Source organism: Thermobia domestica, chromosome 8, assembly GCF_964235325.1.
Source record: "Thermobia domestica chromosome 8, izTheDome1.hap1.1, whole genome shotgun sequence".
NCBI lineage: Eukaryota > Metazoa > Arthropoda > Insecta > Zygentoma > Lepismatidae > Thermobia > Thermobia domestica.
In genome coordinates this window covers 10,138,319-10,165,047 of record NC_137461.1, presented here as the reverse complement: position 1 = coordinate 10,165,047, position 26,729 = coordinate 10,138,319, and the positions used below count along the sequence as shown (strand labels likewise).

Genomic DNA, 26,729 nt, shown 5'->3' with positions numbered 1-26,729 from the left:
GGAAAGATAAAGGAGCTCTCTCTGACCAGGAGTCCTAGAGAGTGGGAAGGATAAAGGATCTCTCTCTGACCAGGAGTCCTAGAGAGTCCGAAGGATAAAGGAGCTTTCAGAGAACATGCATCCTAGAGAGTGGTAAGGCTAAAGGATCTCTCTCTGACTAGAGGTCCTAGAGAGTGATAAGGATAAAGGGAGCTTTCAGAGACCAGGCGTCATAGAGAGTGGAGCTGATGATCAATCGGTGGAGATGGGTGACTTCTGCGATGTTGTGGCTCCTTTTGTCCAGAGATATTGCTGACTTTAGATTTCGACATATGCATAGTGCCACTTTAACTCGATCAAATTTTATAGCAAATTGTTAAAATGGTAGCTGTTCAATCAACTATGTAACATTGTGATTGGTAGTATGGAATGATTAAAGTACAACACGGTGTGTAGTTTTGTATACAGAAACTTTTAAACAACTATTTTTACAGAAACTTTCCCTATCTAATTCAATAGAAATAACTATTATGAGGGATAATCAAATGTAGCAGGAATTATTTAAGTAGTTGCAAGGGACGAAACATATTCTGTGAGGAAGAAAAACATAATAGACTTTCATGCTGGGATTTGACAACTAGGCTTTCTGAATGAAAGAGGAGCATTAGGAAACGATCAGCGAAGTAATAAAAAATGGTGTCAATTCTTGGCTTAGCTACATTAACTATATTCATAGAGTTAAAAAAAGATTAGCTACATTTGTAGAGTTAAAGAAAGATTAGCTACATTCGTAGAGTTAAAAAATAGCTACATTAGCTACATTCGTAGAGTTAAAAAAAAAGGCTGCTCATACTGTCGATGTTAGTAGTGAGTCATGCTACTGCCGATATGGCTTCTCTCTTGTAGACCTCTGAAGCGCCACTGCTCAAACACTATTTTAATGCTTCTAAAACTCTTTTTTAGGGGGAGAGCATGCATGCAACATGGTACAGCAGCTGTGAGTGATATTTACCATATTCAAAATATAAGACAGGCTAATTTTTTAAAGATATTTAATTTGTGAGTTATACAGTACCCATACTTGAAATCGCTTTCTATATATGTATATTCTATGTTATGTATTTGGTTTCCGGATTTTCTTTCTTCTGGTTGTTGAGCTCGTGGCTTCAGTTACAGTTTCAGTATTGTTGCTATTGGCAGTTGAGTTAACGTTCACTTCTAATATGAATTGGCCTTGTTTTAAGTTGGTTGCAACAACAGCCATATTGTCTTCTGTTACCAGCGGAGGACTAATTTTCATGGATCTGCAAACACTGCAAAGAAAACCAGGAAATATATATATGTAATAATAAAAAAAATGTTAAAAAAACAATTTATCAGAAAGTAAATTGCCAGTGTAACTTTAACATATAGGGACTTATGTAGAGTCGTTCTGACGCGTGATTATTGCCAGACTAAAAAGTTCGACTAACATATGTTTCCTGCAGTAGTCAGGCCTTTAGTATGACGCTTATCATACGTCAAAACGACTCTGCATAAGGTGAATAAGGTACAAAATATGTATATATAAATATGGACAGTGTTGCCAACCACGTTAGAGGCTAACAGGGAACCTGAAGAAATTCAATCACATTTATTTATTTATTTGTCATCAAAACAAGAGGCATAAGCCCAATTACAAAATACAGGGTATTCACACAAAACCCCCATGATTACAAATATTAATTGCATGGAAACTAGTGATGCGGCATCTTGAAGAGCAACTCAAACAGTTTATTTGTTGTTGATTGTTAATTGTAGTTATTTGTTGCAGATGTTCAGTAACAAACTTTATATCATTTTTTTTATTTGTTGCAGATGTTGAGTAATAAAGTTTATATCAATTTTTGTTATTTGTTGCAGATGTTCAGTAACAAAGTTTATATAAATTTTTGTTATTTGTTGTAGGTGTTCAATAACAAAGTTTAAATGAATTTTTGTTATTTGTTGCAGGTGTTCATGAACAAAGATGACAACAGAACAAGAGAGAATGCACTGTGTGGTGTGGTTGGCTGAGACTAAATCACCAATTACCGTGCAAAGAACTTCAGACGAAAGTACCAACGGGACCCACCATACCTCAAGAGCATTAAAACATGGTTTGAGAAGTTTTTCACCATGGGGAGTGTCAACCGACAGCCTGCGAAGCACGAACATTTGAGGAAACTGTGGATGAGGTCAGGAAGGCCTTTACTAGAAGCCCAACAAAGTCAGTTCTCAGAGTGTCACGCGAGCTGAATATCCCACGCTCAACGGTTTATAAGGTGCTTCATAGAAGACTGCGTTTGTATGCGTATAAGGTGCAAATCCTTCAGGCGCTACAGCCCTATGACCTACATCCAAAACGAACAAGGTTTGGAATGGAGATTTTGGAACGGATCGAGGATGAGCCCGATTACTTGCGAAGGGTGATTTTCAGTAATGACGCAAGCTTCCACACATCAGGCAAGGTGAATCGTAACAATGTGCGCATTTGGGGTTCCGAACCCCCATACGTCGTTCGTGAATATGTCAGAGATAGCGAGAAAGTGAATGTGTTGGGATTCGACAGAATTATCGGACCGTGCGTATATAGCCAATAAATAAAAAAGAAAAGAAAAACCTGTTGAAGTTGCTCAAGATGCCGCAAACCGTTATTCTCTGGCACTAATAGTTTCCGTACAATTAATATTTGTAATTAGGAAGGTTACATGTGAACACCTTGTAATACCGTGTACAAAATAAATTTACAATGCTTTTCTTAAACATATAGCTCATATTGCAGATGTCAATTTCTTTGTGTTTGATATATTTTGTTATTAAGAAAAGAATATTCTCCAGATTGGAGCCTTCAATACATTGATCTTTGCTTTTTTTTTTTTTTTTTTTTGTTATAAAACAGGCCAGAGTTATCAGCACGAGTTTTGTGTTAGGACGTAAAAACTTAGTGTCGATATCAGATCCGTCTAATTAAACTGGTTTTCTACTATTCTATGAAAAAAAAGTCAGATGTATCACGTTTCGCCTTTGTTAGAGATATAGAAATTGTCTATTATTGTATAGATAGTTTTCATAAGATGAATAGATTTCAGTTATCTTGAATGCCAAGTATTTCATACATTTAGATTAGACTTTTTCCAGTTGGTATCGGTATTGCTATTGCAATGGGTTCCAGTTTTGACGAATTACAGCAGCATATTCCAGTTTTGATTGGAGGTAGGAACTTTTTTTTTTTTTTTTTTTTGAAACTGTCTTCTGTTGTCCAACATTTCAGACATTCTGGATCAAATAAATAAAAAGAAGATGGGTTCCTCGTTGTGCTTGATTGCACCCAGAGCTAACTGCAAGTAGCCGTCCCTGAAAAGAGACTGCTAAAATGATGCCTTTACAGCAGTAAATGTCTCTTAAAAATTTAATAGTCTGATAGTGTTTATGTTGAAAAGAGAGCCTAACACGTGTCAATGCCTAATAAATATCGTATTGGCAAATTACGTAGTATTAAATGCCTGGTCTATCCAAATAACACTGTGATCTCCGATTCGGATTTGTAAAAGCATTATGTTTAATTAATAAAAGTATTAAAGCAAAACAAAATTTTAAAAAATGACACAATTACAACAATCCAAATGTAATTTTCATTTTTTTAAAAGTTATATGCCTAAAACGTATTATTTGAGGAAAATATATTCAGCCATATCCTAGGGTAATTGTCCAACCCTACTATCAAACAAGTATGCCCCATTATGTTTATATTACCAAAAACTCATACGAATAGAATAGTAAAATAGCAAGCATTTTAAACACTATTTTTAAAGAAGATTATATATTTAAATAGACGAAAAGAACAAACTTTTAAAACATTGAGTAACAGGTTAACTACCTTATCTGGTCCTAAGGTACACTCATGTCCAAAATTATTGTTGCATGCCTATAAATATGTTGTTGTGGGAATATAATTTGATAACGAATTCGCTCGGTATTTCTTATAATGTTAGTACAAGTATAATCGAGAGACATATATGTGATAAACTTCATGTCAAAAGAGCAGTAAATAAGAATAATAAAACGAAAATAAAACTTTCTTGTCCAATTAGTAACACTTTTCTTTACTCATTGTAATTTTCATATTTATATTTTTTTCCCTATGCACTTTTACCACAAATATATATTTTTCCGATTATACACATAGTATCAGTATTAAAAGTACCCTGCAAAAGCATTATCAAATTATATTCTTAACCGAAGACAGTTATAGATATGCGACAATCATTTTGGACATGAGTGTACCTTGACTTTAGAAAACACTTTCAAATCAGTTGTAATGTCTCAAGAGATTAAATCTGAGCCGTATTGTTACAGGGTGATCGAAAAGAAAAACAATCATCCTATTGTATATGCATCCTGCACTTTAAATAAAGCTAAGAAAAATTATACTAGTAGCAAACAAGAAAAAAGAAACTTCTTTCCATGGTATGGTCATTTAAAATATTTAGCCCATCTATTTATAAAAAATCTACACTGACCATTGCCCACTTATTTATTTTTCTTTTATGTAAAAGTGCCACATCAAGTCACCAAAGTACATACATTTGACAAAAAAAAAAAAAAATAAATAAATAAATAAAAATCGGTTCAGATACAAAAAATTGTCAGGCAGGTGCACTTAGTAAAGCTCTTCCCATACGAAAAAGATCAAAGTACTAAAGGTTTAGATAAAAAAAAAGAAAGAAAATAAAACAAAATTTTAAGAGTACGTACTTTCCTTTATCTTTAGCAGGCCATCTCGGCACAAAATAAATAAAATAAAAAATTACAAAATTAAACAGTATCTATTTTTTTAATTGTTATACCGTTGCTAGTTGGTCAAATTAAAAAAAAAACTAACATTAAAGATTTCATTCGAGTAAACGTGACATGTCAGCGCAACAAAATTATATAAAATAAAACAAAAAATGCCGATAACACTGTTCAACAAATTTTGATCGAAAGTATGTAAATTCTTTGAAATTTCGATTTTTACATTCATTTAAGCATAATATGAAAGGAAATGATAATAGAAGAATTTTCTTAGCTCAGGTTGTAAAAAAAAAAAAAAAAAAAAAAAACGCCCTTGTACAACAGTAGCTGTATATATACAAATGTATTAATATTTATAGAACATTTAAGCAAAATCCTTGTAAAAACCTACATTTGACTTTTTGTATCTATTTCACTGTAATGTGATAAGCTGGGGAGTTAAGAAGTACCCTAACCTATAGCTTTCTATACTTTTGTACTTCCTTTTTCAAAATTGCGCAAATACCAGTTTTACAGCGATACAGAAAATAAAGTAACCGTGGTCAAGTTAAACATTAACAATTCCGTAATAAAAATCAGTATTAACATCAAAACATGAAAAATATGTACAAATACCTTTTTGTGCAAGAACTACACTGCAATGTAGACAAACGTTTCAAGTGATCCCTTGTACAGGATTATGTTTATTTTATTTTGAGCGTCTTCGCTTGGCTTGCCTTTTGTAGGTTACAACTGGAGCATCCCTTGCAATAGTCCAACAGTAGTCGGCCAATATGTTAGAACTCCACTTTCCCTCATATCTCTTCTCCATGGCTGCAATATCTAGATGGAAACGCTCACCATGTTCGTCACTTACTGCTCCACAATCTTCGGGAAAGAAGTCTAGATGTGGATGAAGAAAGTGGAGTTTCAGAGACATATTGCAACCAAGATTTTCGTAGCACAATAACAACTTTGCTACCAGTTGTTTGTAATTTGTTGCTCGGTGTCTTCCCAAGAACTGTGAACAAACACTCTTCATGCTTTCTCACGTAGCTTTCTCCTCACCTTGGAGAATTTCGTCGAACTTGTGATCTTTGAATAGTTGCCTAATCTGTGGCCCTATGAAAACACCCTCTTTAACTTTGGCATCACTTAATCGAGGGAATTGTCCTCTTAGGTACTTATAGGACTCATCCTTGGTTCATGCTCTTAACAAAACTTTTCAAAGGACCTAATTTAATATGTAGAGGGGGAAGCAAAATTCTGTTACGATCTACCAGTGGTTCATGCTGCACATTTTTCACTCCCGGCTGGTCCCATTTACATATAAAGCAACAATACTTTGTATACCCTAACTGCATATTACCTGACCAGCGAAGGAGTGCGGGCGGCCGATTTTGGAACTAAAATGCAAGCAGCAGTGTTTCTAACCGGATTACTTGTAATCAATCTATCACAGTTCTTTTTGTCCTGTTCGTAATAAACAACTTCACGCATATGCTCAAGTCAGGGGCAGATCCAGGGGGCGGGGTGATCGGGACGATTGCCCCCCCCCAGGATAGGGTATTTTTTATTTTGAAAATAAAACCTAAGAATTTTCACCTTTGTATTATAAATGTAAAATAAAACCTAAAATAGGTAGGCCTTACTTTTTTTGGTTTTACGTTGCAGAAGTCAAATAAAGCATTAAATTGCAAGAAATTACTTACATTGGCGTTCTTGCTAAAAAAAAAAAAAAAAAAATGTCCACCTTCGAAATCGCAGATGGCCATTTCTGTTCTAGAACTTCTCCTTTTCTAAAGTTGTTTTACTTTTATTTGCAATACATTCTTACCTTGATTTGACTTCGAACGACCCCCCCCCCCAAACATTCAGTCTGGATCCGCCCCTGGCTCAAGTTAAGACAATCAGTTTCAAAAGTTATTGAAGTTACTTGCAGAACATCTTAAGTAACAAGCAAAAAACTACTACAAGAATACACCCTCCATATTAACTTGCGAACAAGCTAGCGAGCAGCGTTTTACAGGTTGCTCCTGTTTTATAATGGCATCGAATAAAACGTAATCAATTTTTATACAATCAGCTTAATACACGGTAGAAGCTCACTGAATTGTCAATTGTGCTGTGTTGTTCTTAAATTGGTAATTTCCATTCATACGTATATCACTATTCACAATACATCTGCATTACTGCAAGAATGGTTTACTACAACCACATAACTTACGGCGTTCTTTATAAAGCGGAAAGAGATTAAGCTATGCATAACATCCAAACTGAAACTTTTAAAAGCCGTTGGATACACTGCAGAGTGAAACTCTCCGCTCCCCTGTCCCACCGCGATTGCCAAGAAACTGATGTAAACACAACAGCAGCGCCATCCTTCCAAAACCGCACTGCTATCCTGGTCAGGATATACCTAGTAACAGTGCTATTACTTTAAGGTCACCACAAATGAGCCACTGACAATCGTAATATTTAATGGCTTGAAGTAAACGTTTCAAGTTTTCATAAGATTCCTTCATATGAACTGCGTAACCTACAGGAATTGAAGGAAGTTCATTTCCAATATGTAAAAGCACTGCCTTTAAACTCACCTTGGACAAATCTATAAAGAGCCTCCACTCCGTAGGTTCGTAATTAATTTTAAGTGGCCTCATGAGAACATTTACATCTGTACATGCCACAAGTGTGTCTTCCATAGTAAAAAATGAAGTGAACATCTTCTCCGTATTCCGATACACTGAAATATTTACTTTTTCCTGCAATAAATTCCATTGCTTTAAGCGTGACGCTAAAATTTCGGCTTTGCTTTTCGAGAGGTCCAAGTCTCTGACTAGATCACTTAGTTCCTCTTGAGTAAGTCTATGTGGTTCACATGGAGGTTCTTCTACAACAAACGTAGGGTCCTTCGAAGTACTTGATTCAGGAGCTTCAACTTCTTGATCATCATCAGAAAAAAGATCGTATTCTTTAGGTGGGTCAGGAACAGGTAGTCCTTCTCCATGTGGAACAGGGCATTGCAGAAGGAATGTTAGGGTAGATCAAGGCCCGCTTCTTCTTCGTGGAAATTCCCTTCTTGACGGAAGGAACCATACAAAAATAACAGTCTCTGATGTGGTCGCTTGGCTCCCTCCAAATCATGGGCACTGCAAAAGGCACTCAGCGCCCCTTCCCATTAATCCAATTTCTTAGATTGCTGGCACAAGTGTTACACACAATGTAGGGTGCCCAAGATTTATCTTGGTCTCCAATTTTACAACCAAAGTAATATTGATAGGCTTTTCTTATTAGTGGTGTTATAGTCTGCTTTTGTGAGGAAAACGTCACTTCCCCACACACGTAGCAGAAGCTATCCGCACTGTTTACACAATTTCGCGGCATTTTTGTTTATTGAAATCCTCCAAATGTCACTTGAAATAGTTCCGACAACTATTTAAAAATATACATTCGAAATACCAGTATTTTTGCGTACTTGTAGTTTTATTTTTATGTCCTTCACTACACAAACGTCACACCCAAAACGCTGATAACTGCACTAAACCTGTCTTTTTTAACAATAGCAGAACACTACTGACAAGTAAACCTTACGTTTGGGTGAATCGAGTTGCTGACTGAGACACATATGAGAAAGTAGTACTAAATGTAGTCAGTATTTCAGTGAAGTTTTAGGTGCGAAGCTCCAGGGGTTTAGGAGATACAGCTACCAGAACATCACATGGAAGTACAGAATAGTCTTCATACAGTTGGAGGTAAAAGCTCTGTAAGACCTCTTGTAACGACAAAAGATGAATAACAAATATATGGGTACATATTAGGATTAGGGGGAAGTCGTATAGTAAGGGTATACCTGACGGCGGCCATCTTGAAATCCGCCATTTTGAATTAAGGTTAAGTTTTTAAAATAGGAATAGGGTCATGTGATACATGATTTAAGGCGCAAATTTAATCAGCAGAACAATGGTGACGTTAATTTTGATTTACGCCCAAATGGTAAAAAGTTACACTGAAATATTATTGCAGCATATGTATTAGTCCTTTACCCCACCTTGTAAATTTTGTGTTAATGATAATAATTAAATAAAAAGCAGGTGGATAAATATTAGGTCTATGGTAAGAGTTACCTTGATGGCGGCCATGTTCAAATCCGCCATTTTGAATCAGACAAAAGTTTTAAACAAAACGCATAACAGTGACACCTTATTAATAGCAAATTTTACCATAACTCCAACGGTATAACCACTTTTGCTTTATCATTAACCAGCATTTGTTATCGCATAAACAAGTTGCTAATTTAAGGAAAAATGACCAAAGTGGAATTGAGTCATAATTGAACTTGGGTCTTTCTTCCAGAAAGTCCTCAATTAGTACAATCAGTATGTAGTTCAGAAAAGAGTGCATGACTTGCACAAATGCTCTGCTCACAGTGAGCACACCTGACAAAGGCAATCGAGTTACACTTGAAACATTTTTCGTTAAAAATTCCGTAAGGAGCGATCCATTTAATTTTGTGCTGGTTAATGATAAAGCAAAAATGGTTATACCGTCGGAGTTATGATAAAATTTGCTATTAATAAGGTGTCACTGTTATGCGTTTTGTTTAAAACTTTTGTCTGATTCAAAATGGCGGATTTGAATATGGTCACCATTAAGGCAACTCTTACCATACACCTAATATTTATCCACCTGCTTTTTATTTAATTATTATCATTAACACAAAATTTACAAGGTGGGGTAAAAGACTAATACATATGCTGCAATAATATTTAATTTCCCTGTAACTTTTTACCAATTGCGCGTAAATCAAAATTAACGTCACCATTGCTCTTCTGATTGAATTTGCACCTTAAATCATGTATCACATGACCCTATTCCTATTTTAAAAACTTAACCTTAATTCAAAATGGCGGATTTCAAGATGGCCGCCGTCAGGTATATCCTTACTATATGACTTCTCCCTAGTCCTAATATGTACCCATATATTTGTTATTCACCTTTTGTCGTTACAAGAGGTTTTACAGAGCTTTTACCTCCAACTGTATGAAGACTATTCTGTACTTCCATGTGATGTTCTGGTAGCTGTATCTCCTAAACCCCTGGAGCTTCGCACCTAAAACTTCACTGAAATACTGACCACATTTAGTACTACTTTCTCATATGTGTCTCAGTCAGCAACTCGATTCACCCAAACGTAAGGTTTACTTGTGAGATAAGGAACACAATGAAACCAAGCGTTCATATAGTTTCTCCAGTGTTGCCGGATCAGTGTGACATTTTACCCCAAACGAAGCGAATATATTTATTTTTAAAGCGTTATTATTAGACATGCCTGTAAAACGAAAAGTAGAGCTAATATTCGAAAATAACTTTCAAATTCGTGATCAGCACCACAAAATCAATAAGAATTAGCTGATTTTGTTCAATTTACATTTTCGTTGTTGAACAGTGTAATCACCACAACCATCCCAGAGCATTATGCAATAAATATACTGATCCTTTTAACTATTGCCAACTTCGATAACAAAGATATTTTCACATTTTAAGACAAAATGCCCGAATATGTGCTTGAAGTACCAATACCTCAACAAGATGCAGACACAACAAGTACTAGAGGTTTTGTCAAATATGCAATCCTTAAGTTAAAAGTAGCATCTCAAATTTTGACAAATAAAAGAAGAAAGAAGAAGAAGTTAAGTTTTCACATTAATATACAAGCTGTTAAAAATAAGAAAAATTCACACAGTTGCAAATCGTATGCAAACAAATATTCTATCCAAGAATGCATTAAAATTTAATACAAATTAAATTTCGTCCAAAAAAATTAAGAGAGTTAATTACCCTACACTGTTTTTACTACAAATACAACTAAGCACAAATTTGTGAGATATACACCTCTCGAGTTATTATTTAAGAAAAAAAATCACTTAATATAGTTAAAATTTACAACGAAAACCTACTAATGTTAATTGCAATTATGACAATTACGTCAAACTCTTAAGAGAAATGTGCAACACGTATACCAATTGGCTAAAAATAAACTTTTACACATGGCGTTTGTTGCGGAATCTGAAAAAAAAATAAATGTCACCCCATCCCCCCGATTACGAAATCCTGGCTACGTGCCTGGTGGGGAGATAACCACCCGGAATCTCCCGTTGCGTGCGCCAATCTATAGTACAATTTGGAAGTCTAATAACGTACATGTAATATTTTTGACTTCTGTGTATCTATAGACAATCTTTTGTATCACTAAGGAAAATGCGCAAAACTTAAAATGCAAGATAGATAAAGTTACATCAATATTTACGAAATAAAGCGAATAAAAGCCCGATACCATTTAACACCGCAAATGGCGGAGCTCTTTGAACAACAGGATATTCGGCAAATGAAATGCCTTCCCTGTTTCTAAAACTTGAATCCTATCAAGCATGTTTGGCACGTTGTGGGAAGACGTCTTGCAACACGCCCTGATGTACCAAGGACCATTTAGTAATTGTGAACAGCACTGCTGGAGTAATGAAATTCGTACAAACAAAGGCAATTTGCTTCCCCGTCCAATGGCATCATTTGCTGTGCACTTTCTCCAGAAAGAACAAATCTTAAAACCCATGATTTTAAGTACGTTACCTCATCATGAACAACGAAGGGAAGAGAAGGCACACTCGCACTCAGAAAGGCCTAAACACTACAAATGCAATCTCATTATGTCTGTTCTTTTCTAAAAATAATAATAATCTATTATGTTAGACAAAGATAAAACAAACACACCTGCAGAGGAAAGGTTGTAATACTTTTTCAAAGAATTCAATATCGAACTTCAATCTCAATATATCAATTTGCAATTCCAGTGCAACTAGCTCTTTTACCTTTATTTCTTGATTTTCTTTCTACATCTGATAAAAAAATATTTAAAAAGACTTATTTGCACCTTCAATGATAAGGAACTTGTTTGTGACAAAGACAAGACTAGTTTTCATATCAAAACTATGATAACTAACTAAATGGAACAGATGTTCGCTGCTATTCAAGAATTGAGTTTTTGTATTTGATAACATCAAGCAATTCATGGTGGGATTTGTTTGACCATTTGCTTTAGCATTGCCCAAGTGACCTTAAACTAATGCGACCTAAATATGATTTATAAATGTAGTATTCAAATAGAAGGCCAGCTTAGTAAAGTTAACTACAATAATCATGAAGTATGTTTCCAACAAGAAATGTTTTAAATACTATAGTTATAACAGATGTTGCCGTCCCGTACAAATGTTGTGTTGCACATATTGTAGAGCCTGCCCTGCGTACAAGAACAACTCATTACTAAGTTGGTGAGCAACTATGGTGATCACAGTCCGTAGTGATCAGACACCCTTTCCACTTCTGTAATGTCAGGGAGCCAGTGGCGGATCCAGAGGAGAGTGATATATATAAACCATCCCAGAGTTTGAAGCTCTTAAAAGTAGCTTTAAATAGCAGTATGACAACCCATATCCCCCCCAGAAGTCGGTCCTGGATCCGCCCCTGGAGGGAGCATCACGAGTCGCATAGGTTTCAGTGTAAGTTATTGCTTCAGTATAAAAGTGTTATCTTTGTTCTTCTAAATACGTGTTTCTTTATGTTTTTTTTTTTGTATCATATTGTAATAGTACTTTCTATATATTGTTCAAGTTTCACAAATTTATGCCACTTCGAGTAATACTGTATGCGAAAGTCACTTTCACCCTTAAGTTTTGGGCACCAGTGTAGTTTGCTCATTCCATTTTATTTGAATACATTGTTAGTTGTTTGGTTGGTTTACAGTTTTACATCTTTTGCGGTACTAAGATTACATGTGGTATGGATCTAAAGTTTGACGTAGAATCCCTTGTGCAAGATACTGTGCCAAAATAAACAATTACCATATTAAAATATGCATGCAAACATCTGAAATTGTAAAGGGGGCACGGTGACACAGTGGTAGAGGGTTCACTTCTGATATGTGAGGTCCCTGGCTCGATCTCAGCTCGTGCCAAGTGGTGGACAAACATCGTATTCGTGGGTTTTCTCAGGGTTCTTCCGTTTTCTCCCATTTTATTCGTTCCACCATTACATTTATTTCTCACCATCACCGTCTCCTTTAGCCTAGCCTAGCCGCCAAAACTTGGGGCGTAAAACTGAAAGACTTCATTTCATTTACATCTGAAGTTATACGAACTGAGAAGCTCGACCCCCTTAACAAACTTCCACGTACGCCATTGGTAGAATCAATAACTATCGGAAATCGAAACCATCTACCTCGTCGAAGACTCTTATGTTAACCGTTTAGCAACTAGGTAGTTGAAATAAAAATTAACGTCACTGGACAAAATTCCTTTATCTCACATATAATAACATGTTCGAAAACAACTTTTTTTTTTTTTTTTAATGTTGTAAAGTATAATTTGACACAAGAATTTCAAAGATACATTTATACTACTTACGTTTGGAGGAGAACTAATGACCCGGATTCAAAATCATATATTTTAACCGCTCCATAGTTACAAGAATCATCCTCCACTCCTGCGTGTTGTACTAAAACATCCTGAAGCTGTAAATGAAGAAAAGATCCTCTGGGGCCTTGAACTGTGAATAAACAATCTGCTTCTCTTCCTTGTGTGCTTGGAACATAACGATACCTCTTTGTTACATTCAATTGCAGATAGTGGATGGAGTAACAGGGCCACATAGGCTCTGGAGTTATTTTAATACTAACATCCTTTTCCACTTGGGCCACATTCAACTGAATTATACCCACAAGGCCCAAGATGGCAATTGGGAATCTAAAACAAAAGAGAAAACATGAGAATAAGGGTACAATTATGCCGAAATTTTTCTATTTTATCCCTATCTTTTCAATTTTCCTACTTCGAATTCCCCTTCATCCTTCAAAGATCAGTGTGCCGAGTTTTAGTAATTAATTTTACTCACTCAGAAGTAATTCACAGTTAGTAGTAACATATTCAAAGAGTTCTCTGCTGTTTAGTCTCCAATGGCACATTTGCATTAAAGAGAACAATTGCACTCTGTTTTAAGCAAGCAGAACTACTGTTTGTGTGTGTATGTCCGTGAGAGAGAGAGAGAGAGAGAAGCCAATCAGCGCGCTGTCCAAATGATAGTCCAATGAAAAACAAAATATTAATATTTTTAAAAAACGAAAAGGGATATGAATCTTGATTTAACATGTAGTATCACCAGGTTCTACTTAAAATAGTGTGTTTTCGATTTTTCGCACCGTTCAAGCAGAAAAAGAGAAGGATGAAATGGAAAAATATAATCGTACAGTCAAGAAAGAAAGTATACTTCAATTGACAAAATTTCTTTTCCTAATACCTCACAATAAATTAACCTATTAGAGTACCGATTTTGGCAAGTTATCAAATTATAACTATTCTAAGGATAACAACAAAAAAGATCCAAATTAATTCATTTGTTCCCAGGTTATTCGCCAAAGAAAATTTATCAAGTGTCAAATACTTTCTTTTCCGTGTGTACCATAAGATAATATGTGTTACTATATTTATAATTCTATAGTAATACTAATCGATCAAATATCGGATATATAACATACGTTTTATACATATCAGTCAAGATTACAGTTTTCTATTCAATCATATATCAAATTTTATATCAATATCAATTTTATATATCAATTTATATCAATTTTTATCGTATAAAGAAAAGCTGCCCACGAGGCCGGACGCAAGATGCAGGAAGAGACAGATATCTTCCAATAGATACATATATACACTTGTGGAGACGAGATATCAATTTTAGGATATATTCCGGAGCAGTCGTTCTTTCGGAAATGTTCCGGGGGGCACTCTTAATATTCTGGGGGGGACTGCTAGTACTATTCTATTTATTATTATATTATATACATATCATTTTGGTGTCCTCCGGGGGGCACGCTCAGAGCTCCGGGGGCAGTGCCCCCCAAGAACATGTCTGAAAGTAACACTATTCCTGAGACGAGACAATCTGTAGTTTTATCTCCTAGGCAACCATGTATCATAAACCTCGGGTAAGGTTTGACGTAAAGGAATAACGTCAAGGTGTGCTAAAATAGATGTTAAAAATTTTAGAAACTTACGGACATATTAGTAAAATATCTAGTGTTTTTAGTGTATTACATGGCAACTTTTAAATGTTAAAAACCTAAGACGTGGAGACTGAAGAGGAAAAAGAAATATTTGCAAGCTTGCATTTTGTGCGAACATAGGAAGTGACAAAGTGTAAATGAACTGTGAGTGACCTAAGTGTGCGTGAATTTCTCCCGCGGAAACTCATCCTGTATCATGTGTTGTAATAAACAATAGTAAAAGATCACGTGTGCATATAGTGACATTTCTGGCTGACTTAAACATCAACATAACAAGGTAAGCGGACTTTATAGCTTTCTTTGTTGTTTTTTTTCTCCACTGACTTGTATATGCAAAACAGATAAGAACTTTGCAACATAAACAGGGGGCGGGATCCCCCCAGAACTAAGAAATACAAATTAAATAAAATGGATAGACTACCGCGATATTCAAGTGGCTCGTATGACGATATGCTTGATAGACTGGAACAGGAACAAGGACATTTAATGTACCAAAGTGTAAATTCAAATCAAAATAAAAGTATAAACAAAAAGGAAGATGAGGAAATATTATCTGCCGACGAACAAGAATTAGCGAGAGAAAAGGACAAATATCAGGAGGAGGGATCAGTGGGAGATATATCACAGACGTATGAATCTGCTTTAGAATTTGTGGACAACGCAGTAAAAAGGAGCAAGGCTGGTGGTGCTATTGCAAAAAGCATAAAGAAGGAGCTAACAAAATGGCTCATTCAACAATCAAAAACTCTAGGCAAAAACGAGCATCTGAAAATGGAAAACGAAAAATTGAAGCAAGAAAATGAAAGACTGAAGACCGAAATTGCAAAATTAAAAGCCGAAAACGGAAAACAAGTAGAAAACAAACCAACATATTCCTCAGTTCTTTCGGGAGCACAAAATACAGGACTGACTAGCAAAAGAGCACAGGTGGTGCAACAAGTAATAACAAAGCAGAAGCCCACAATATTTCTGAAAGGAAAAAACAACGAAAATGTAACGGAAGTACACCGAAAATTCTGTTCAAATGTAAACCCGGCAAAGGAGAAAATAAAAATTACATCATTAAGGAAAATGAAGAACACAGTAATTGTAGAGACTGTTACCGAAGAAGACATGAAAAAAATAATAAGGAACAAGAAACTTCAGGAAATGGTAATGGTAGAACAACCCAAGAAGAAAAAACCATTACTCATTATATACAGTGTCCCATCTGATTTCAAAGATGAAGAAATAATAGAGACACTCATAGAACAAAACTTCGAAAAAGAAGAAACAGGAGAAGTACAAAGTGAAATAAAACCAAGGTTTCGAACTGGACCCAAAAATCAAACAAAATGTCATTTAGTCACAGAAGTCACCCCTAGAATTAGAAGAAGGCTACTACAAAATGGCAGGGTATACCTCATGTATGAGGCCCATGCAATAAAAGATTTTATAACTATTCCCAAGTGTTCGGTGTGCTGTGACTACCTACACATAAGTAAGTACTGTAAAGAGGAGAGAAGAGTCTGTAACCACTGTGGAGAAAATCATGACCGGACAAATTGTCCTAACAAGGATAAACAGAAAGTATGCATCCCTTGCACAAAAAGGAAAAAACAATGTAGTGCAAAAAAGATCAAGACTGTGCAACTTACAAATTGTTATATGAGAGAACAATAGCAAGAATTGACTTTTAATAGAAGAAAATAGTAAAATAACAACAAAATCTTTGAACTATGACAAACTCATATTAACAAAATGAATAACCAAGCTAAAGAAGAAAACAGTCATTCAACTAAATGCAAAGGGAAGCAAAACAGTAATGGATGAAATCAAAGATTTGGCAGAAAAAGTGGAAGCAGATTTGATTATCCTTCAAGAACCATATACAAGAAACAAAAAATTAACAAACATGGGAACATGGGAAACAATTGTATCTAAAAGTTACACAGGAGGAGACCATAATTTATACAATACAGGTGAAAAACCACAGGCAGCAGTTATAAATAGGAACAAAAATATAAAGATATTAAATATTACGCAATTCGGAGATAATTGGACTGTGTGTTTAGAGTTAAGGTCTACTTTAAGAAATTTCAAACTAGTAAACTGTTACTGCCAATATAGCATGGATATAGAACCCTTTTTAAACAATATTGATGACTTCTGTCAGATCTACCAGGGAGACAGTATTTTAATATGCATGGACTCGAATGCAAAATCAAATTTGTGGCATAGTAATAGAACAGATAAAAGAGGAGAAAGAGTGGAAGATCTAATAATGAACAATAACTTAACAATAATCAACGAAGAAGGAAATCCTCCCACTTATAGAAGCAGTCAAGGAGAGTCAAATATTGATCTAACAATAGCATCAACGAAGATGTACAGCCTAATAAAAAATTGGAAAGTTTTAGATGCGGCCACTGAAAGTGACCACAATATAATAATCTTCGACATAATAAAAACAAAAACTCAAGAAATAGTCACAAACAAGGGGGAGGAAAGATTTCTATATAACCCAGATAAAATAAATTGGGAAAAATTTTGGAACGAAATAAAATTACCAAAAATAGAAGATGGGAGCAACCTAGATCAACTTGGCCAACAGATAGAGGAAGCAACAAAAAGTGCAATAAACAAATCAACTAAAACTAAAACAACAACTACATTAGAAATAAATAATAATACATTTTGGACAAACGAATTACAAAATTTAAAGAGGAAGACAAGAAAAGCAAGAAAATTATACCAAAATACTATAGATAATAATCTAAGAGAAAGAAGGTTAAACAAGTACAGAAATTTAAAACAAAACTATCAAAATAAAATAACAGAAAGTAGGAAAAGAAGCTGGCAATCTTATATTGAAAAACATCTGAATATAGATCCGTGGGGAGAGCCTTATAAAATAATAAGCAAAAAAGTAAAAACACCTACCACTCTTTCAACCTTCAGAAAACAGGACGGGACGTACACAAAAAACTGGAAAGAAACAGTGGAATACCTGATGAACATCTTGCTGCCAAAAGACGATCAGCGGGAAGACAATGAAACACAGACACAACTACGAAATTTAATGACGGTGACTCCAATAAAAGATAAAAATGAAGAAGTTAAGAATGAAGAAATAATAAATCACATTAAAAGATTAAAAAATAAAAAGGCACCAGGTCCAGACTGCATAAAACCAGAAATTTATAAGAAAAACGCGGATAAATGGGCACCATACTTGTCAAAGCTGTTTAATCTATGTTTTAAAAAAGGACAAATATCCAGAAGATGGAAACAGGCTAACTTAGTAATCTTTAAGAAATCTGACGATAAAAAAGATGACGATCCGAAATCCTATAGACCTATATGTTTAGTAAATATTATAAGCAAACTGTTTGAAAGAACAATAACAGAAAGGATTAATCGGACGAGAGTTTTAGAAAATGACTTATTACAATATGGTTTTAGGAAAGGAAAAAACACAGAAACAACTATTAAAAGAATGATAGACCTGATAGAAGAGGGAAAAGTAGAAAAATATCAAGTAGTGATTTACGCTGACATAAGTGGAGCATTTGATAATTTATGGTGGCCAGCTTTCTTCAACGAATTAAAGAAAATGAACATCAGTAAAACACTGTATAATATAATGTTAGACTACTGTAGCGGAAGACAAATACAAATACAAACACCGGGAGAAACCATTAAAACAATAAGCACAAAAGGCTGCCCACAAGGCTCGATACTCGGACCCTTAATGTGGGATGTTACACTACAGCCATGTTTAAATCACTTAAATAATATGCAAGAAACAATCGGTGTTGTGGGTTATGCTGATGATCTGGCAGTTGTATTTTCAGCATCATCAAGAAATGAAATAGAAACAAAAGGGAAAATAGTATTAACAGAATTAGATAATTGGTGCAAAGAAAATAAGTTAAATTTATCAGCAAGTAAAACTAAATACACGGTCTTTGGTCAAATCTTAAAGAGGGATCCAATAATAAAAATTAATGATAAAAAAATTGAACACGTAAATGAATTCAAATATCTTGGAGTATGGATCGATAAAAAATTAAACTTTCATAAACATATAACAGAAATAACAGAAAAAGCAAAAAAGGTAGCCAACAAATTACTAACAGTTGCAACAAAGGACTTTAGATTGGACAAGAAGATTTTCAAATTATATAACAAGACAATTTTAATGGCAATCTTACAGTACTGCGTGGGCATATGGGGACACCGAATTTTTATGAACATTAAACTAAAAGAAACATTGACAAGAGTACAGAGACTTATTTTAATAAGGGTAAACAACATAATGAAGACAATCCCAGCCGAATTACTGCAATTACTTACATATGAAGAACCGATACATCTCCAAATATTAAGAAAATGTATCAAGACTTGGATCCAAAATAAAGAAATGACGAAGATATTAGAAATCACAGGAGAAATACCAAGCTGTGATGACGATATTGAAAGAATCATTCGAACAAAATGGGAAGAAGAATGGAAAAATTCCAGGAAAGGTGCCAGGACTAGAAATATTATACCAGATTTAAAAACAAGAGAAAGGATGGGAAATATAAGTAAAGATGTGATAGAATATATATCAGGACATGGACCATTTAAAACACATTTTAAAAGACTAAACTTACAAAACGATGATAAATGCTTTTGTGGCGATCTTCACACTCCGGAACATATTTTCTGGTCTTGCGACAGATATATAACAAACAATACAATAAAAGAAATAAGGAATGAACTGAAAGAAAACAGCATAAAAACGATCATAGAAGAAGAACATAAACTAGAAAAATTTAGTACTCTGGCAAGGCATGTTTTGGAAAACCTTTGGAAAGAAAGACGAGAAGAAAGAAGAAGAAGATAAATTTTGTGTGATACACTAAAAATAAAAATAAAATTAAATAAATTTGATATCAAATAAAACAATCAGCTCTGAGGAAGCCAAGAGCTAAACACTTTATCTGCTTAGTGTTTTAGTGTTAGTGTAGTGCTGTAGTGCAGAATGTGTAGTGTTTGTGTTCTGTCAAGAGGCAAAATTCAAATCTAGATAAAAAGTAAATAAACAATAAAGATAAGTTAATATGAGAAATTTTTGGGGAAATCTGGAGTACCGATTTCCTAACAAACAAGAAGAAAAACTTTTAGGAAGTCTGGAATACCGATTTCCTAATAAACGAGAAGGAAATTTTTGTATTTTTACTATCATAACTATCACTTTTATATATTATATTAATCATTTTTTATTTTTAGTATCTTTTCAGCTCTGTCTCTTTTCAGGTTTTATGTCTGTGACCGTCTGTGTATGTACTTTTGTAAAAAAAATTAATAATAATTGTAATAAATATAAATAGTAATTTTAAAAAAAGAAGAAAATAAGGCATGGTTTATATAATTAGGTACCATGCCATAAAACAGAGCCTCACCTCAAATCTGTCGAGGACGAAAGCCGAATAGCAGAGAGAGAAAAACTGAAATAAAAGAGTATATGAGAGAGAAAAAAAGGCAGAGGCAAGTTGCGACTGCCCTATAATAAGACCGTAAAAATCGGCCAAGGCAGGGGGAAGTGGAGGCTTATAAAAAAAATAAAAAATAAATAAAAAAAACCTCGGGTTTGTCAGGGTTCACAGCACAAGGCAATCAAGTCTATTTTTTGGTCAATTTTAGGTATTTCATCTTTCAAGATTTCTGTCAGGACATCGAAGAGCACGGTGGCTCAGTGGTACAGTGCTTACGTATGGTGCATGGGGTTCTTGGTTCGATCACCGGTCAAGTAAGTTTGTGGGTAGACAATACCGTGTCCGTTGGTTTCCTCGGGGTACTATTCAATCCGGTTTTCGTAAGCATCATAGTACTGTCAGTGCGATGCTCGAGGTAACAGATGGGATATTACGTGCAGTTGATAACTCTCAAGTCGCAATCATAGTCCTCTTAGACCTAGCCAAGGCCTTCGATCTAGTTAATCATAACCTGTTGTTGGCTAAACTAAGGTACCAGGTAGTTTATAAATTCTCTGATACCTTTATAAACTGGATTGAAAACTACTTACTAGGCAGGAAGCAACAAGTATATCTTAGTACAGTTTAAAATCCCTTATCTTCGTCACTCGTTATAAACAAAGGAGTACCTTAAGGATCAATCTTGGGTCCCCTTTTATTTTCTATTTACATTGCTGACCTCATAGATTCCATTAAGTACTCTACTATGCCCGTGGTGCCCACCCCCCTCATGTCCATGACGCATCCCCCTCAATTGTCTATCCGTAGGTGTTCTTCCATGAAAAAAACTTTTCGATTAATTTTTACACTCCCTCAAACATATTTATATAGATTTTTAACCCCCTCAAATATTTCAATGACGCAGTTTGCGTCATAGCCCCCCCCCCTTGTGGGCACCTCTGACTATGCATTGCTACGCGGATGACACACAACTTTGCACCATGTCATCACCACAAATATTGAACAAACTGTAGAAATTGTTAATAGAGATTTGACCTCTATATCTGAATGGTGTACCGATAACGGTCTTGTCATCAACCCCAGTAAGTGTACATTGACGATTATAGGAACCTCACAACAGTTGAGTAAAATCAAGGTAGCGGATCTAAAAATAAAAATTATGGACACTTATATTTCTTACTCTAAATTACAATAATCATATATCTACTCACTCATATATTTTAAGTAATAGTAATAAATAATAAAATGTAATAAAGCTATTACTTTATTACGTCGACTTTACAAAGCCAAAGACTTTCTATCTCAATCTATGAAATTATATCTCATACAAGTTCTTGTTTTACCGTTATAAGACTACTGAGATGCTGTATATGGACGATCTCTCTTCGTTTACAATTCTCAAACTATACAGAAAATACAGAACTCGTGCATTAGGTTTGCCTTTAACTTAAAGAAATCGAAACATATCCTACCAGTGCTAAATAGAAACGATACTTTAACAATGTCGAGAATAAGATACCTACGCTATAGTTGTCTGATATATAAAATCCTTACAACTCAATCCCCACAATATTTATATTGTAAATTTACAAAGCGGTCACAAATTCACTCTCACGTTACGCGTAACAGTGAGAAATTCAATGTACAAAGACTTAAACTGAAGATAGTGCTAGGATCATTTTCTAGAGCAGGTCCGAGAGTATGGAATGCGATACCAAAAGCTCTCACGGAAATAAAGTCATTTAATTCATTTCGAAATTCATTAAAATCACATTTGATGAAATCCCAGCAACTGGCCTCTGGCACTTACGACATGTACAGTTTTATGTAACAACTTAGCTAAATCCAACAATATCGATCCTTTTTTTTTGCATATTTCACTTGTTTATTTTCTGATTTATTCTTTTACTTGTATTTTTTTTTAAATTTTTTCCGTTCCTTTTGATGTGTAATGTTTATATTTTATTCTTTTGACAAGGGGTAGGTGATAGAGCAGCCATGCCTGAACCTCGCCCGATTCAATAAAGACATTTTATTTCATTTCATTTCATTATTGTTTCCTTCCATGTTCTCATTCCACCAATTCTTCCATAATCATTCACCTGCTTTAATCATTGTCTCCCTTAGCTAACAAGCATAGACCCCTAACATGGGACATTGAAGTGAACATTTTCATTTTCTATCTGAAGCTCCTTCCAGAGCATACTAAAATTATGTCCTGCTAGTGTAAATAGTAACTCTTTTAATGTTTAAAAAAATCAGTGTTAACTTGTCCATGAAAGTGAAATCGTTCAGTTTAACATCCCACAATTATGACCTTCAGGCTAAGGAATGCCCTTCAGGCTAAGGGATGCCCTTTAGCCTACGGAAAGCCCTTTAGGCTAAGGAATGCCCTTTTAGGCTAAGGGATGCCTTTAAGGCTAAGGGATGCCCTTTAGCCTACGGAATGCCCTTTAGGCTAAGGAATGCCCTTTAGGCTAAGGAATGCCCTTCAGGCTAAGGGATGCCCTTTAGCCTACGGAATGCCCTTTAGGCTAAGGGATGCCCTTTAGGCTAAGGAATGCCCTTCAGGCTAAGGGATGCCCTTTAGCCTACGGAATGCCCTTTAGGCTAAGGAATGTCCTTTAGGCTAAGGGATGCTCTTTAGCCTACGGAATGCCCTTTAGGCTAAGGGATGCCCTTCAGTTTAAGGAATGCCCTTCAGGCTAAGGAATGCGCTTTAGGCTAAGAGATGCCCTTTAGGCTAAGGAATGCCCTTCAGGCTAAGGGATGCCTTTTAGCCTACGGAATGCCCTTTAGGCTAAGGAATGCTCTTCAGGCTAAGGGATTCCCTTTAGGCTAAGGGATGCCCTCTAGGCTAAGGGATTCCCTTTAGGCTAAGGGATGCCCTTTAGGCTAAGGGATACGATGATTAAGGCAAATGAATGATGATTAAAAAATTGGTGAGATGAGAATGTGGGAGAAGACGGGAGTATCCACCACAAACTTACTTATGCGGGATCGAGCCAGGGACTCTGCGCACCAGACGTAAGCGCTCTACCACTGAAGTACCGTGTCCCCATTAACTTTTCTATGTATTTAATTGTACCGTACACACCTTATGTCTCTTTAGTGGTTGGACTTTCCTCTGAATGCTCCAATTGATATGCGACACTTTCTGTTTAGGTCGACGATATTGCAGTTCTCAGTCCTCACGGTTTAGTCAAAATAGTCTCGAACTTACATTATATGTCCCTATAAAGTTGTTCGAAATTAAAAATGTCTAGTTTTTCTCCAAAATATATTATTCATGCAGTTTTTTAAAAAATACCTGTTTTATTAGTCATTGATACTGAACAAACAGGAATATTTAATCTTTTTAACACTTATCATGAGATTAAAAACGAAATGAAATATTTTAGTTTTACCGGTTAGGCTAAATGCCGTTTCAACGTTTCGGATTCAACGTTGATTGCTACAGAATAAAAAAGATAGATAGCGACGTGCGGTACATTTCAATTATTCGTTGTGTGGAAAGGACGTTCCATCAACACCCGTATCACTCTACAGAATCACTCTACAAGTGTTTAAAATTTACTATTTTAAAATTTACTGGTTTCAATATTGATTTTCACAGTGCAAAAACGATTATAGATATCGAGAAGTAATTTCTTGCAATCGATTTCTCGTCCAAGGAACAGGTTCTATCTTTGATCTATTACATCCAATAGATGTACTACTTCAAGTTTGAGTATTGAAGCAAACTTTATTATTATTATTATTATTATTATTATTATTATTATTATTATTATTATTATTATTATTATTATTATTATTATTATTATTATTATTATTATTATTAAATGACGAGACGGGACATCGCTTCCGGGATGCCTTTTCGAGACAAGATAGTCTAAAAGTCTCTTAGGTCGTTACTCAATCTCATTCCTGGCTATAATTGGAGACATATTCAAATGAAAAAAGTAACGAAGTACGGTGAAGAAAACCACCTAAAGAACTGGGATGAAATCTCCAACGTAACAACCACGCACTCCCAACGAGGAAACTCCTATTGGTCTATTATTATCATTGAGCAGAGGGAGGCGTAGTAGCTCAGTGGTACAGTGGTAAAGTGCTCGCCTGTGGTGGTTGGGTCCCTGGTTCGATCCTCCACCAAGTAAGCTTATGGTAAACAACATTGTGTCCATGAGTTTTCTAGGGGTACTACCTATTTCCTCTTAGTTTCTCATTCTACCAATTTCTCCCTCATCATTATCTATTTCATTGTAAAATTTGGGTTTCAGAATCAATAAGAATGATATAATAATTGTAGGGTTGGCGTGAAAGGCCAAGTTGTTAGTGCCAGATGTGGAGTTGGCAAACACGACAATGTGGTTAACGCCACTTAGTTTAACGGTTTGACAAAAATATCTTAAGATTTGTTGTTAGTAACCAGATATGATATATTGCGTGGAGTACAGAGAAATGTCGATTCCGTAGTTGATGAATTGTGGGATTACCAGATGTATACGTGATTTGAGAAAGTTAATAGAGTTGTATAGAGGTAAATAAGTGTTAGTAAGATATTTATATATGGTACAGGGATTGGTTTTGTGGTTACCAGATGAATTGATTTTATGGCTAAGGATTTGAAAGTTGTTATCTTGATAATAAAGAATAACCGACTATAACGGTACAAGATTATTCTTTTATAATTCTTACAATAATAAAGTATAACATATTCTGATGTTTTATCACATAGCTCTAATTACAGTGATTAAAACTATTAACACTTACAAGCCTTTTTATTACGAGGAGTAATCTAACACAGCTAAGAAAGAAAATCTGAGAATTAAATAATAACGTAGTCACTCACCTGGAGACCAAGTTACTCGCCCGCATATTCACAATCTGCACCACACAACACACTGCCTACAGACACTTGGGAAAGAAACATTAAATACGGGCGGGCGGATGAGCGTTTCATAACATCACATCACTTCTCTCTCACTCTCTATACAGAGTTTATCAATTAGAAATTCGTATGCGGGTGTCTTAACAACAATTTAATGCAGTTGCGTGTTTATTACTTGTACGTTTCAGTGGCTATTTCCCTCTTCTTCATATTGTAATCATACCTCAAAATCAGAACTAAAATAATATAAAGTAATAGAGCCTTCTTTAAAACAATCTTTAAAGACGTTAATTTCCTCACTCTTCCTTAAGTTTCAACCAACAGGAATAATTTTTAATCTTTAAAGAAAATGCTAGTTTCGTTTCATTATTATTATTATTATTATTATTATTATTATTATTATTATTATTATTATTATTATTATTATTATTATTATTATTATTATTATTATTGAAAATAACGCTGTTCGTAATTGTCTTATAGAGTGGCTATGTTTGCTTTTAGCGTCCCTTTCAGCATCTAGGCTATATGAGACACGGATCTACAGCTTAACATGACATCCGAACCACATCAGCTCCTTCTGGGAATCGAACACCGGTCTCCCATGCCGAAGGCATGTACGCTAACCGTTTAACCGAGAGAGCTCTATATCTGTTAATAGTAATCAAATGGGAGCAAACATGGTAAAAAATATATTAAGAAGTGCTCTTCTGGTTTCCATTCAACGTTAATCATAAGAAGAGATACCATCTCATATGTTAATCCTCTATTCAGACTGGAAGTGTTTGAAATAATCCATGTTTGGTTTCAACGTTGATTGCCATCGAACGAAAACAGTGACAGATAGTGAGGAGCGGTCATTTGGAATCGATTCTGGGTCCCAAAAATAGGTTTCATCTCATCACTTAACCTACTATTAAAACGGGAAGTTGTAGAAATTCAAAAATGAAATGAAATCTTTAAGTTTAACGTCCCACGCTTATGCCGATTAGGCTAAAGGAGACGGTGATAATGAGAAATGAGTGAAATGGTGGAATGAAGAAAGTGGGAGGAAACGGGAGAACCCCGAGAAAACCCACGTACACGCTGTTTGTCCACCACAAAGTCTACACGGCGCGAGCTATGATCGAACCAGGGACCCCAAGCACCGGAGGTGAACGCTCTACCACTGAGCCCCCATGTAGAAATTTACTACTACTTTCGATTTCAATACATGGTCTGCATAGATCAAAAATTGTCAGAGATAGCTACCACCGGTCTTTTGGAATAGAAATTAAATGACTTGAATTGAGTTGATTTTGAAAAACTGAAATGAAATCTTTGAGGTTTACGTCCCACGGTTATGCCGGTTAGGCTAAAGGAGACGGTGATTATGAGAAATGAATGAAATGAAGAAAGTGGGAGGAAACGGGAGAGCGCCGAGAAAACTCACGTACACGGTGTTTGTCCACCACAGAGTTCACTTGGCGGGGGCTGGGATCGA

General features: G+C 35.2%; 2 protein-coding genes across 2 annotated transcripts in view; one reads left to right on the top strand and one right to left on the bottom strand.

Annotated features, from left to right (window-relative positions):
- Positions 1-3,204, top strand: part of LOC145692682 (uncharacterized) — a 29,644-nt gene extending 26,440 nt beyond the window's left edge. Inside the window, exon 2 of the mRNA XM_081768063.1 lies at positions 1,972-3,204. The gene's annotated coding sequence lies outside the window, so the exon portion shown is untranslated. The remainder of the gene's footprint in view (positions 1-1,971) is intronic.
- Positions 1,047-25,305, bottom strand: LOC145692683 (uncharacterized). Its single transcript, XM_081768065.1, has 3 exons — positions 25,208-25,305; positions 13,230-13,568; positions 1,047-1,292 (listed from the first exon to the last, which is right to left on the bottom strand). Exons 1-3 carry the CDS (start codon positions 25,231-25,233, stop codon positions 1,094-1,096), a joined length of 564 nt encoding a protein of 187 aa, XP_081624191.1. The 5' UTR covers positions 25,234-25,305; the 3' UTR covers positions 1,047-1,093.
- Positions 25,306-26,729: the final 1,424 nt, after the last annotated feature.

Bases quoted from the DNA above. Each gene is read 5' to 3' on its own strand.
- LOC145692683 (XM_081768065.1), bottom strand. From the start codon at position 25,233: ATGCGGGCGAGTAACTTGGTCTCCAG. The intron at 13,569-25,207 runs GTGAGTGACTAC...CTTTTGTTTTAG, and splicing joins GCGAGTAACTTGGTCTCCAG to ATTCCCAATTGCCATCTTGG. The intron at 1,293-13,229 runs GTAAGTAGTATA...TTTTCTTTGCAG, and splicing joins TCATTAGTTCTCCTCCAAAC to TGTTTGCAGATCCATGAAAA.